Raw genomic sequence first — 15,377 nt, forward strand, 5'->3', positions numbered from 1 at the left:
TCCATGAATTTGTGTGGTCACCACTTACCAGATATATGATATGCTGTGGATTGATCTTAATAATAAAATAAATTGTCCGCATGTAACTTGGGGGACTTTTTTCACCTCCGGAGGAACTGAAGTTGCACCTTCAAAAATTACCCAGGTTGAATACTGGTGTCCTTTTTGGCTAACATTTCTATCTAGAGTTGAGAAAGGGACAGACGTGCTGCTTGAAGAAACCAGGCAATAAGCGCCTAGATTTGTAGAAATTATATAATAACCTACATTCTAGTCAATGGAAACTCAAAAGTAACTCGTTAGACCACATTGTACCATTAACTCAGTCATTACGTTCTCTGGTCAGGCTCCTCTGGCTCTAGCTTCATGCTAATGTACCGATCGGGCTCCAGTTCATTTCACGATAGAGAGAAAAGACTCCTATGAGCTAAAGGAAGTTTGCCAAATATACCCGTATACTTGCTCCTTGTCTGAGAAATAGGACTGTTTCTCATGATTGTCAAGATTTATCAGGATAAGTTTGTTTAAAAACCCTGTGTGTAAAACTCTAATGTCTGTAACTGCTTATTACAAACCTTTTGTGCTGTTGAGCAAATTTTTTTTTTAAAAAAAAGTGAAACCAATGGGCAGCAAGCAGCAGTGCAGACGTGGAGGACATGCTGCTCACAGGTATGCTGCCTACAGACGACCTAGCAACCATTGTAATAACTATAAAAAAAAAACAAATTATACATGGGTTGTACATTTCTTATAGACCTAGTGCCAAATTATCACCCAAAAAATGCAATAAAGATTTCTAAACTAAGCTCCCAAGTTAACATCGGCTCTGAAGGCTTCCAAAAACATACATAACTCCAGCAATGTTCCACAAAAAATCCAAACAAATCATCTTTCAGGCAACAAATGAAGTCATTTTACAGAAACCAGTCCAAAGGCAAAACACATATAATTGCTGGTATCATGAGCAGTGCAGAACAAGGTACTCCACTCAACTTTGGTTCCTTCATGATCCAGTTTTCTGCAACAAAATCAGCTCATTAGTATTCCTGCTGAAGTCCAAAGCTAGATTCAGATAGAATATCAGTGGTGGTTCTTGTCGTAAATTCATAAAAGTAGAGCAAGCAGATGCTATTGTATTATATGAGATCAGTAACAAAGAAACTAAGGCAGCATACAGAACAGAAAAAGAGATTGGTCAGGTTAAAAAAAGAAAAAGAGATTGGCTATGGGTAGCTCCAGAACCAAGCAGCACACAACTACCGTGCCTACTGCTAGGAACTGTTTTTACCACTGAGGATTGGAAAGATTGATGAGTCAACTGGAGAAGACAAACACAAATACACAATCCACTAGAGTCTAGAACACACAAATGCATTAAGAACAGTCCATTGGAGTACATTATTTATTCCAAGGGAAAACGTTCATGATGTGCATACAGCCTAGCGAAGTACTTCAAGAAACAAAATGCAAAACAAAATGATGACTGAGGCCCCGGTACAACTGTAAGATCTTAACAGTAGTACCAATCAGCTTTCTCCAAAGGTTGGCTATCAGCATGTCTACTGGCCACTTTGGCCAAACTAGTAATCCACCAGAAAGAAAAGGGGAGCATGTGGTTTCAGATCACAAGTCCCAGAACTCATATACCAATGGGCATTAATGCTACTTGAATCAGCTTCAACTTATGGACTTCTTAAAGCTTAGAAATACATGTGGGAGGTTATGTGGAACTGTCACTGAATGTTTAAGGCCCATTCAAACCAGAACAGCGAAAAGAAAGATTCAAGCCAAAGACATGGGGCTCCTGGACCTTGGAAACAGAAGCTAACGTACAAAGAAGCCTCTAACAAATATCTTCTTGGTTAAGTGGAGAAGAGTTCAAATTTGAGAAAACACACAAACAAGCCCAAACTGAATCTAAAGCTAGGACAAATATGCTCCTAAACTACTGGTTGTGTGAGTTTATTCAGTTCGCAGCCATATAAATTGTCAGGAAACAACACAATTCATAGTAAACTACTGGTCTGTATCTGAATAATAATAATGACTGTCATAAAAGGCTAAAATAAGTAATGAAACAGGGTGCCTCATTCTAGATACAAACAATGTCCAAGACAACTTACAGATTTTGTTGAAGGCCACAATGTCACAGCTCTGGATGTACTCATTGGCAGGTTCAGTGCAGAGATGATCCTCTATCAGACTGTCGACAGAAACAAGGTCATCCACAATGGTCATCATAATTTGCATCTTCTTGATGCCATATCCAACTGGAACAAGTTTTGCTACAAAGGATGGGATCTCAAGTTTAGAAAAAAAAACAAATTTAAGAAGACATGAGAAGTTTTGTTAGCACTTAGCACTTCTTTGAAAAGTAGAATATCATGGAAGAAAAGAGTGGCATACATGCACCCCAGAGCAGTCCTTCCATCTTCACACTCCTAACAGTAACAGCTTCCTCTAGCTTTTGCATGTCAGTTTCATCATCCCATGGCTTCACATCCAGAAGAACTGACGACTTCCCAGCTAAAATAAGAAAAGGTCACAGTTAGCAATAGAATTTCTCAGATCATATAACCTAACTTCAACGATTTCCTTAATGGCTAAATGAGCATATATGCAACTGAATGCAATAAAAACATTCATTAAATGATATGAGGGTGCAAATTTGGCTAAAAAGTTTGCTGATTTTGCATCTCACTGCATGAAGTTTTAGAGATACTAATTATAATTAGGGATCACAATGCCACAGGCCAATACCTTCCTTATTCTAGTTCTTTTCAATGTAACTTTTTAAATAAGTCATACTGGGCGGGGAACCAGATAAGGACAGACATACACTCTTTCTTCTTGCCAGAAGCCTTAACAGCTGCTGCGCGTGCTTCCGCTGCTGCATGCTCTTCTTTGGTCTCCTCACCAAATAGGTCAACATCACCATCTTCATCAACCGCCGGTGCCTGAAATTACAGCCTGCTTCAGATAGGGGAGATGGAAATAACAATTTTTCATATATGTGATAAATTGTTACATAGTAACCATATCAAATTGCTCATTGTCCGTATCACAAAATTGTCTGTCAATTCAGTATAGAGCCTGAAAACAAACAATTATTTTGACCACCAAAACAATAGATACATAGCCGTTTTGTAACCTTTTGTTCAGCAACTCTGGGAGCTGAAGACACAGAACAAGTTGCCTCAACCTTGACACCCTCACCCTCTGCCGTGATTCCACTGCGTATCAAATAAGTGAACCCTTAAGCACAGGACAGAAGAAATGAAACTGTGGGTCTGGATATCAACGGTAGCTCAAGTACACACCTGGACCTTAGGAGAGCGCTGATATGATCATACCACCTTGTAACATTGACATAGCTTGATGGAGGAGCAGATGTAAGTGCAGTGAAGACAGCCATGTCATCCTTTGAAGCTTGGTACCTAAAGCACGTGAGATATAATAGAATGCAAGCCCAAAGCCCAATTGAGGCAAATATGACAAATCCAACAATGACTGATCAGCACGCATTATAAATCACATACCCAGTCATGTAACTGCGGGTGAGAACGTAGTCATTAAGCTTTTGGAGGACGGCCTCGGAGTTGACATTTGACAGAGCTACTGTCATCTTGCATCTATAATGTACCACGTGTTCTGTACTTCTGTAGGAATGGAGAAGAAAAATACCTAAGAATAAGTGACCAAGTCATTTGCAACACCACAAGATCAACTAGGTCGACCATCATAGTAAAAAACAAGCAAACAGGCTGTTTTGAAAATAAGTTGTATCGTGTAATTAAAATATGTTGTATCGTGTAATCATATATGTAGGAACTTCAAAAGAATCAGTAACTACTAAAAGAAACCGGAAAGTGGTCCAAATTTCTTGCCCACTACTGCGACGCATGAGAAATTCAAGGACCAGCACCTGAAAGCGAAATTCGGTAAGGTGAGATCATCTTCTAACTAAGCCGTACAAGTAAAGAATAACATGCCGCGTTGAGACGAGTGTTACGAGAGATGTTGCATGGCTTGCCATCAAGCAGCGAAGGACGTCGGTCGATCGGATAGGAGGCTGCACTGGAGACAGGAGGCGGGGTCGAGGGGAGGTAATGACGAAGACCGAGCGAATCAGACAAGGCTGCGGCTGAACTGAAGCTCTGTGTTAGTTAGGGTTGTGAAATAGAACTTCTCGTTAACGGCCGTCCTTAGGCAGTTAGGCTGAAGGATGCGCCTTGACATCTCGGCCCATTCATGAGTTTGTTCAGTCACTTAGGCTTACACACACTCGTTTTCTATCTTCGTCTATATTTATACCTAATATTAAAGAGCTAAAATTTCATTCTATTTATTTTCGTCCACCTTCTCCTAACTACATGGACAGTGGAGAGTTTCTTCTGTTTCTTTTTTTACTTGATCTTGACTCATGATCTATACTCATATGAGTAAGAACAACTTGTGTCTAGCGATGATAGATAGAGAGGATCCGATTTCAATACGTATTGGGTCTCACCCTCCGTATCTCGTATATAACCTAGATTCATGAGCCACGCTCACACAAGTTAGAACATCTCGTATGTAGTGATGACATAGAGTCCGATTCATATACATATTGGCTTATGTTCAACGCACGGGCACGTTTGGTAGTTCATATCTATAATCTATAATTTTTTCTATAATAAAGAGGCAAAATTTTAGCCTTTTTTTTTGTCCATCTTTTTTTTTCACCTCTCTCAGACCCTCACGTGAAGAAGAATACAACGTGATCATGGGCACGCACGAGTTGGGCTGCCAATATGCACGCGACGACGACACCAAGCATGCTGACAAGATTGTCAGATAAGCTGAGCAGATTCAACTGCGGATTCTCGTCGTCGGTGATAATGCCGCCACCGCACCACGACGATGAGCCTGCATCAGGGGCTCGTGGGTTTGCTGTCCATGTTGGTTTCAGCTCTGCCCTCCAGCTCTCCCACCATAGAAACGACGAATCATTATATCATCATCATCATCATACGCGTCGTCGAGCTCACGTATCGCCGCGCCACCGCTGACGAGATGCTGGAGGATCCAACGGCGGAGGACAAGAAGTCGAATCTCCCGTGCGTCGTGTTCCCATCGCATCACGGGTACATGGCCTTCTCCCTCGCCAAGGACCGCATTCGTGACGACGTCTGGCTGCGCCCGGTCACAGGACGCCACGTCGTGCCATCCCGTAAGTCGGAGGTGCTCGCCATGGACCATGTCGTCTTTCAGGCACCCGTCCCGTCTCGTCGACCCATTCACCAGCGAGCCTGCGCCGCTCCCGAACCTGCCCTTCCAACTCTGGTACAAGGAGCCATCGTCGTTGTGTGAGCCCGAGGCACCGTACCTGCAGGGGCGCCGCCCACCGACATCGTTTCGGCTTATACGATCGTGGATTATAAGCTGTAACAGTATTTTTTTTTCTCACATCAAACCAGTCAACAGTACTCCTGGCTTATAATCCACGCTCGTTTCAGCCGAAACGAACAGGTGGAACGGCTTCACGTGGGACCGGTCCCTGCACGGCGTCGTGATCGCGCGGGGCGATACGTGTTTTTCTGCGAGGGCGGCAGCGTGTGGATGACACTGTACCGGTCGACGACCGTGTATGAGGCAAAAAGTAAAATTTCTCTCCTCTAAAACCTTCATTTGTTGCCCAATACAGCCCCAACCGAATGCACATGTCCGTGTCCCAACCTCCGAGTTTGTGTCCAGAACCAGAACCAGAACCAAAACCAAAACCAAAACCAATTCCAAATCACGGAGAAAAAAAATAGCATACGTGTAGTAAAAATCTGAGGCACATACACAACGTTGGATGAATAAATTTCCAAACAACACATATCACGTCTAAACAACAAGAATCCAGAGTCTGGATCTATCACGGATACATCGGTATATTAGGACCAGAATATAAAGAAAGAAAGCTTAAACATCGGTTAAACATTTTGTTTTATCACGTCCATCATGGGGAAATTAAACCGAAACACCTATTATCACCCAAGCAAAACAGCGCTGCATATCTCCAATAATAGACAATCTATCCTTTCACACATAAGAACAAAAAAAATAGTGCCAGGTGAAAACAACGATCCAAGAAAGAATAGAGAGGGACAGAAATGGAATTCAACGACGCCACCCACGGGCTATCGTGTGGAGTTACCGCATGTAGGCTACCCTGTGACATGCAGTGCGTCGATAGAGACTCTAATTCTAGAACATATGAAAACCCGTTGCAACGCACGGGCATGTGTTCTAGTAAAATGATAATGACAAACTGATCTCGTCCCCAGTGCATCTCCAAGAATCCACCTAAAATCTTTTATGATTGATAGAAAAACTAAATAATTTTATTTTCCTACATAGGGTTACCAGAAACAAAAATATTCTTCAAAAACATTTACCCCAATTCTCAACCTCATCTTTCTTGAGATACGCTAGATAAGGAAGTGACTCAAATTTGAGGTAGAAGAAAACAATTTAGGGGTCATTAACTGTGGTAACACGGCCTCGGCGGGTGCCGAAGGCCTCCGACGGCGAGGTGTCACCAAGGCGTCTTCGACCGTCTTAGGGCGGAGATCTAGCACTGACTAAAGGAACTTTCCTGGCTATGCTTGTAGGGCGCTGCACGAGGCTCAGCGAGCTTGTCGCGGATTCCGCCCGAGCCGAGCATGGGCATCTCCGGCCGCTCAGGCGGACGCCGCCCCGCTTCGGCTGACGAGCGTCTCCGGCACTAAAGGCGGAGGCCGCCCTACCCCCGAACTAATCAAACAAATAACCTTGCCTAAGTGTGTGCAGGTACCTAAGCGCAGGCGCCCATGGTTCGCGCGAGCGTGCCAGCATGGCCCCCGCACGGCCGGGCGGAGACTTACGGATGAGGTCTCCGACCGGACCGGCGAAGACTCGTGTAGGCAGCTGCGCGCCCCTGAGGACGGAGGCCAGCGTCGGGAACCCAGGCCTCTGGGCCGAAGACCGAGGCACGGTGGGCCGGCCGCTTATGGAGGCCCATTACTTGAAGACAGTGTGGCAAGATTGCCCCGCAAATGAGAGACTGGTGGCGGAATATTTCAGGAATGTACTGTAGCAGTTGAGGGGCATTGCAATAAATTCTATCAAGAGGTAGTTGAGTCCTATAAATAGGGAACACTTGTAACAGTACGGGAGGTGGGAGGATGAATTAATGAAACCTTAGTTTTGCGTGCCATTTCCCTACACGCCCACCTGTCGTGCCTATTCCCCGAGCCTCCGCCTGAGGGCAACGCTTGGCGGGCGGAGGCCTCTATCTCCTCCATACTGTCTGAGACTGCTAGTCTCAACATTGGCACCCACTGTGGTTTGGCCAAGGCAAACCAACGATGGCAGGGAAAAGAAAAACCACCACTAGAGCAGCAACGACCACGGGTCAGAGAGGAAGGCCTAGGCGCACCACTCGTAGCACCTACGCAACCTCGCCAGCAGAGGATGACACCAGAGTAGATGCCCAGGGTCAACCACCAGAACCCCAAGATCCAGAGATTCAAGATCCGGAGGTCCAACCAAATTCAGGCACAACACTCGAGCAAGAACTGCAACAGCTGCAAGCACAGTTGCAAAGAGCGCAACAAGAGAGGGATAGAATGACAGCAGCATTCACAGCTAATCAGCAAGCTACTCAAGCGTCAGCACAAGCAGCAGAAATAAGGCAGCAATTGGCAGTCCTACATGCTGAGATGCTAAGTATGCAGCATGCAGTACCAGCGTCAATCTCCGCAATCCCAGCCTCCGCAGCAACATCTCCGCCAGTGATCAGCCCGACCATGATGCCATCTCAGGCGATGTGGAGGCCTATCGATCCCAAGTCCCCACTCTCTAAAGGCATACAACAGTCGCCATGGCCAACGGCGTACAAGCCAATCACACTACCAAAGTTCAACGGCAAGACAGACCCCATCAGTTTATTATGAGTTATGAGGCAGCAGTAGCCTCCGCCGGTGGAGACGACGCTGTCTTGGCAAAGTCATTTGTCATTGCAGCCGAAGGCGACGCATTGACTTAGTATTCTATGCTCAAACCAAGCACAGTCTATTCTTGGGAAAACTTCCGGGACAAGATATTGACAAATTTCAAGGGGCTAACAGCATAGTCGCTGACTTCCACAGATCTGTTCTAGTGCAAGCAAATGCAGGGAGAGACACTACACGACTACTTCCAGAAATTCGTGTAACTAAACGCGAAGGCACCAGACGTCCCAGACGAGATCGCCATCAAAGCAGCGATCAAAGGCCTCCGAATTGGGCCATTCGCAGCACACCTAGCAAGAAAGAAACCAACTTCCATACAGCAGTTGTATGACGAGTTCGAGAAATACTGCAGATCAGACAATGACCTTCGGAAAAGGCTAGAGGAGTAGGGTCAAAACAGATAGCAAAACAGCAGCAAAAACTCCCAGAAAACCTATAATAACCAGAATGCATCAAATCAAAAACCAGGCTAGGGGCAAGTGCTCAGCATCGAGGGTCAACCTCACCCCGAGCAAGGGCAACTGGAAGAGCCAGCACGGCTGGAGACCCAGACCAGGAACCAAGGTCGGCAAGGTTACCAAGGCAAAAACTAGAACAAAAACCACAGCCAGAAACAACGCAGGCCATATTGCGTTTTTCACGGCAAAAACGCAGGGCACAACACCAAAGATTGTCCGAAGACAAAAGAGACACAGGAAAGGATGAAGAACAAGTAGACTGCCCAACCTCCGACACAGCAGAGCGCAAGAGAGGTCAACACCACCTACACAACTGGCCACCAGCAGTACTGCCCAATGTACCCAGCGCTAAACACAACCCAAATACATCCCTCCACATTGGCCTCTACGTATTACCCAAACTTTCTACCAGCATGGCGGTCAACGCCTTCGCAGTAGCCTCCGGCGGGTAACTACAGGTCGGAGGCAAGCCTAACCTACATAAACCCAAAACCTCCCCATATAACCTACCTCGAAACAAACCCACCGGCACAAAACCAAATCAGGTTTGAGCCTCCGCCGCAACAGCACCACATGCAGCAACTGCCTCCACCGCCACCTCACAACCAACCACCAGCACCAAAAAATGAGCCAAACCTAGAAAACCAAGTCAACCCCCATGGAGCGCTACCAACAATAGGCATGATACTACCAATCGCTGGAGGATCATCAATGGAGTTTCAAACGAAAAACAGAAAAAGGATCACCTCTACCTGGTAAACAACGTAGCAGTCCAAGGCCCAGCGAAATACACAGATTGGTCCAGAGTCCCAATCACCTTCATAGAAGAAGATCTCCAGCTAGAGAGCTACCCTCACACAAACGCAATGGTAATCAAGACCAACATAGCAGCATGGGAGATAAGCAGAGTACTGATTGACACTGGCAGTTCAGCAGATATCATCTTTGTAAATACCTTCAACCAAATGAAGCTCAACAGAAATCAACTACAGCCCTCCGAATCCCCTTTGATAGGATTTGGAGGCAAGCAGATACAAGCATTAGGAAAAATCTCACTCCCAGTGTCGTTTGGAACCCAAGCAAATACTAGAACCGAGTACATAACCTTCGACGTCATCGATCTGTATTACCCATACAATGCCATCTTGGGCAGAGGGTTCACAACCAAATTCAACGCAGCCCTGCATATGGCCTACCTGTGCATGAAAATACTAGCACTCCATGGTATTATCACAGTCCGAGGCAGCCAGAAAGAAGCAAGAAACATAGAAAAAGCAATCTACAGAGCCCAAAGAAACATCAACGCAGTCGAGTCAGCACACAAAGAACTAGAGCCTCCGGATATGCCCAGAGGAAAAACAGATATGGAAGGTCAAGAAGAGACAAAGGTGACTCCTCTAGAAAAGGAGTTACCAGACAGAAAAGTAACAATCAGCTCAGAGTTGAGCAAAGTAGAGAAGGAAGAGCTCATGGAAACTCTAGTAAAAAAAACAAAGACATCTTCGCCTGGTCAGCCTCCAACCTACAGGGAGTCAGTAGAGACATTATACAGCATGAACTGGATATCAATGAAAACATGAGGCCAAGAAAGCAGAAATAGAGAAAAACGTCGGAGGACAGAATCCTGGCAGCAAAGGTGGAGGTGCAAAGGTTGCTAGATGCAAAAGCCATCAGAGAAGTCAAGTATTTAGAATGGCTTGCAAACGTAGTACTAGTGCCAAAGAACAATGGCAAAATGAGAATGTGCATAGATTTCATAGATCTGAATAAAGCTTGCAAAAAAGACCCTTTCCCATTGCCAAGAATAGATGCCTCCGTCGACAATGCAGCCAGATGCCAGAGGTTCTCTCTCCTCGACTGTTTCTCTAGGTATCACTAAATCTGGATGAAAAAAGAAGATGAAGACAAGACAAGTTTCACCACTCTATTCGGGACATATTGCTACACCAGAATGCCAGAGGGCCTCAAAAATGCCGGAGTAACCTTTGCTAGAATGACAAAGGAAGTTTTGGACTCACAACTAGATAGAAATATCATAGCCTACGTTGATGACATAGTGGTCATGAGCAAGAGCAAGGATGATCATGTCTCCGACTTACAGGAGACCTTCGCCAACCTTAGGACAGCTGGCCTCTGCCTCAACCTAGAAAAATGTATATTTGGAGTCACAAAAGGAAAGATGCTCGGATACATCATAAGCAGCGAAGGCATCAAAGCGAACCTAGACAAAACCAGAGCAATAATGACAATGGCAGAACCCAAAAACAAGAAAGAAGTGCAAAAGCTGATGGGAAGAATAGCAGCGCTCAACAGATTTATCTCAAAATCAGCAGAACGCAGCCTCCCCTTCTTCCAAGCACTGAGGGACGGAGACAACTTTGAGTGGGGGTCCAAGCAGTCGGAGGCATTTCATAACTTGAAAGAGTATCTGGCAAACTCACTAGTGGTCTCTGTCCCAGAATCAGACAGCCACCTATTGCTATATGTGGCGGCCTCCGACCATGCAGTCAGCGCAGTCTTAGTCCACGAGCTAGAAAAAGAATCAGGCAAAACTCAAAAGCTAGTTTATTTTATCTCAAAAGCATTGTCCGGAGCCAAGCTAAACTACACTGAGGTAGAAAAAGTTGCCTACGCAGTACTAATGGCATCAAGAAAACTAAAGCATTATTTCCAAGCCCACGAAATCTCAGTTCCAACATCGCTGCCACTACAAGACTTACTCAGAAACAAAGAAGCCTCTGGCAGAATAGGCAAATAGGCTACAGAGCTATCATAGTTTGGTATCTCGTATGTCCCCAGAACAGCAATCAAATCACAAGCACTAGCCGATTTTGTAGCAAATTGGACACCTCCGACAGAGCCCAAGGTACAACCAACCACTCAAGGCTAGATAGCATTCACGGATGGAGCCTAGGGCCAAGCCAGAGCAGGAGCCTACGCCATCCTAACGGCACCCTCTGACGTCAGACTGAAATACGCAGCAAGGCTAGAGTTCAAATCAACAAACAACATAGCAGAATATGAAGGCCTGATCCTAGCGCTCAGTAAAGCAAAGGCCCTAGGGGCAAAAACATTGATAGTCAAAATAGATTCTCAAGGGTTACTGGCCAAGTAGAGAAAGAATACACAGCAAGAGAGTCAGAACTCATCAAATACATATCCGTTGTCAGAAATTTAGAGCGGAGATTCGAGGGCTTCACCCTGAAGCACATCCCAAGATTAGAAAATGCAGAGGCAGATGAACTAGCTAAAGCTGCGGCAAACAACCTGCCACTGCCACCAAACACTTTTTACCAGATCCTAAAGTCTTCGGCAACTACGGAGACATCTAAGACACCTAAGCCCATACTACACCTTCAAAATGAAGATTGGAGAAAGGCGATAACAGAATTCTTAGAAGGCAAAACCACCAAAGAAGATGAAGCAAAAGCAGCAAGAATATAGGCTAGGGCAAGAAATTACACAATCATAGATGGTGTACTGTACAAGAAAGGAGTAGTCCAGCCTCTCCTCAAATGCATATCGCAGAGCGAAGGCATAGAGTTGCTTCAAGAAATACACTCAGGAATTTGCAGGTCGCACATTGGCTATAGAGCATTATCAGCAAAGGCAATAAGGCAAGGCTTTTATTGGCCAACACACATACAAGACGCAGAGTAGACAGTCAGAACATGCAAAGCATGCCAAACATTCTCTCTCGGGCAGTCAAAACCATCGTCGGAGACCCAGCTTATACCTTCGACATGGCCGCTACAAAGATGGGGTATGGACCTGGTCGGCCCATTACCACCATCCCAAGGAGGAAACAGATTCACAGTAGTGGTAGTAGAATATTTTACAAGATGGATAGAAGCAAAGCCGCTAGCGAAGATAACCTAAAAACCGTCAGAAAATTCTTCTAGCAAAACATCATTTGTAGATTCGGTGTACTGAGGATTCTGACAGTAGATAATGGAAAACAATTCGATTTAGAGAACTTCAAAGAATTCTACAAAAGTATTAGGACAAAACTAGCCTTCGCCTCAATATACCACCCAAAGTCCAATGGTGCTGTGGAAAGAGCAAACAGAATAGTGTTTTTAGCAATATCAAAAACATTGCTGGGCCTACACAAAGGAAAATGGGTAGATGAATTACCCAAAGTAATTTGGTCACACAATACATCTATCTCAAGAATAATAGGATTCACACCATTCAAACTACTTTATGAAGAGAGGCCATGATGCCAGAAGAAATCAAGCACGAAAGCCTTCGCACAACGAGACAGCTAATGTTGCAAGATGAAGAATATGCAAAAGAAACAATAGAAGCCATAAGACTGGAAGCAGTCGAAAACATTGCAAAATATCAGTCCCAAACCAAGAAGTGGAGAGACTCTTAGGTGGTAAGGAAAGACATAAAACACGGAGACCTCGTACTCAGAAGAAAACCCAACGCACAACTTATTGGCAAACTGCAACCAAAATGGGAAGGCCCATACACAGCAACGGCAGCAGGCTACCCTGGCTCTTTCCACTTGACCGACAGTGAAGGTGTCACGACAACCCACACCTGGAATATTGACAGCCTCCGCAGATACTACATCTAGGCAATGTACCAAAGGGCAACCTCCATAAATAATAAGCGGAGGCCCCTCCGTTCATTTACCTTTCAGTTTTTTTCTTCAACCCAAAAAATGTAAAAGAGCCTATACTCTTTTCCTCACAGGGGAACTCCAAGTGAAGGTGGGGTTTTTAATGAGGCAGGCTCAATGTAAAAATCCTCTACAAGTATAAAGAGGTAATTCCCCAAAAGAATGCTTGAAAAGTCCAAAACCGAAAGCAGCCAGTTCTGGCGCCGCAATATTCGGTGAACAAAAATAAGCATAGGACCTTTCAAAGCGCTGGCCATAGGCATTGGCAATTTGAAACGACCTCTATGGCCAAACGGGCCTCCGACCTTGACAAAGATCTGACCAGATTCAGGCATCAAGGCAAAAACAACCTTGGCCAAATAGGCCTTCGACCTTGACAAAGACCTATCTAGATTCAGGCATCAAGGCAAAAACAACCTTGGCCAAATAGGCCTCCGACCTTGACAAAGACCTGACTAGATTCAGGCATCAAGGCAAAAACAACATTGGCCAAATAGGCCTCCAACCCTTGATGAAGACCTGACCAGATTCAGGCATCAAGGCAAAAACAACCTCGGCCAAAACAGGCCTCCGACATTAACAAAAAACCAACCCAAGCATCAGGGGCAACACCATTATGGCACTAGAACCAGGAAGAAGGTCTCCGCCATCGAAAATAGCAAAACAATGAAAAGGTCTGACAAAACCCTATCACTTAGGCACTAGGCCTATTTACTTCAAAAGATCTCAAAAGACACGAATAATTCAAGCAAGATATAGGCCATTAAAGCCAAGATACGTTCTAACAAACAACGTACCAAAAAATTTAACAACCAAAAGCCACCACCCCGCTATAAAATGGGTTCCCCCCACGCCCTTAAAACCTCAGTCAGCACAAGGCGTAAGGGGCAAAGAAGGCAGAGCACAAGCACAAGCCACAACAATGGCCATGGAGGCAGGGGTCTCCTTAGATATCTAAGTCGGCCGTAGATATTATACGAAAACTCATAAAGTCGGAGGCACCAGTAGACGGTCGGAGACAGTGGGAAAAGAGATAGGAACTATGGCACTGTGATGAACAGCGCAGGCCTATGGAAGAAGGGGGATATCGCACGAAATCTCATAACATCCCCCTGACGTCGGAGACCTAACCTGCCATCTCCACAAATGAAACATGTCCCACGGGTGTGCAGCGTCGGAGGCCCATACCACCAGATAGCTAAAACACCTAGCTAAAGAAATACCAAAAGTCTCCACTGTCTGCACAAGCTGTGTCAAACCTCCTATCGGATCACACACCGATTCAGCAAGCCTCGCTAGGCGGACTTCAAGTATGCCTCTGCCGGCCAAAAAACTGCCAACACTTCTACCCCGACCATCAAGCAAGCACAGAGAAGGAGAGAACATGGGGCGAAGGTCCTAGCCACCACCTTTGTATCACGCACGTTCGCCCAAGCAAAGGGCTACGGTGTGCAAGCTCGGGACTAGACGAGATATGTAAACTAGCACAACAGACATAAGCCCCCGCACAAACAATCAAGAAAGTGAACCTGTTTTGTATTCCATAAAACGTCAAGTAGCATTCTTACAGGACACAAACTTATAATAAAATCCAAACTATTGTGGCAGAGGTCTGCGCCAAGCAAGCGCACGAGTAAACCAGCGCGCTCGTCGTCTAAGTCCAACTTAACTGACTCAAACACGTCGCACGCAACGCTGCGGGGAAAGGCCGAACTCCAATACTCCCAAAGCTCTCCGCTCACATAAATACCATCAATGTAGAGAGTCAAAGGTGCAACATCTTGCGCAGGCTCCCAATTCGGAACCTGCGCAAGGTTAAAATTTCCCACAAAACCATTTAGAACAAAAGAAACTTTATTTACAAGAGTCCAACTAGACTACAACATACAAGTCAAAACAACTAAGTGCTACAAAGATACTAGACCTCTGGTGCATCGGCCATAGCAGAAGTCCCTGGAACGGAGCCCGCATCAACTGTGGGTGGGCACGGCGCCTGTGGCCTCCGACCATCACCACCGCCGATCGTAGCGCCCACCGGAGCGCCAGCGGTGGCGGAGGCATTGCCCATGGTCACCGAGCGCGGAACTGACAGAGGCCTACCCGCAAGACTCTTCTGTGCATCCTGTAGCACAGGCTAAAATGTCAGGGGCACAGGCAACGAAAGCCTTCGTAGCTTCACAAAAAGCAAGGAGACAAAAATAGTGGCTACAAAGACTAGAAATACCTTTGCCCTCTTTTCCTCCGCCAGTTTTCGGGCAGCAGGTC

At 45.5% G+C, this 15,377-nt stretch overlaps 1 protein-coding gene across 1 annotated transcript; it reads right to left on the reverse strand.

Moving 5' to 3' along the window:
• Positions 1-897: 897 nt before the first annotated feature.
• LOC136494873 (elongation factor 1-delta 2-like) lies at positions 898-3,625 on the reverse strand. The gene is made up of 7 exons (XM_066491043.1): positions 3,540-3,625; positions 3,321-3,437; positions 3,152-3,233; positions 2,840-2,957; positions 2,407-2,526; positions 2,124-2,285; positions 898-1,018 (listed from the first exon to the last, which is right to left on the reverse strand). Coding segments are annotated over exons 1-7 (687 nt in total). The 3' UTR covers positions 898-1,016.
• Between the last annotated feature and the right edge of the window lie 11,752 nt (positions 3,626-15,377).

The sequence above is a fragment of the Miscanthus floridulus genome, chromosome 1 (assembly GCF_019320115.1).
Source record: "Miscanthus floridulus cultivar M001 chromosome 1, ASM1932011v1, whole genome shotgun sequence".
NCBI classification, from domain to species: domain Eukaryota; kingdom Viridiplantae; phylum Streptophyta; class Magnoliopsida; order Poales; family Poaceae; genus Miscanthus; species Miscanthus floridulus.

Excerpts from the sequence above, each read along its gene's own strand:
- LOC136494873 (XM_066491043.1), bottom strand. The coding sequence starts at position 3,625 with ATGACAGTAGCTCTGTCAAATGTCAACTCCGAGGCCGTCCTCCAAAAG. Across the intron at positions 2,958-3,151 it reads CCAGAGTTGCTGAACAAAAG|GCACCGGCGGTTGATGAAGA; the intron begins GTTACAAAACGG and ends CTGTAATTTCAG. Across the intron at positions 2,286-2,406 it reads AGGACTGCTCTGGGGTGCAT|CAAAACTTGTTCCAGTTGGA; the intron begins GTATGCCACTCT and ends CATCCTTTGTAG.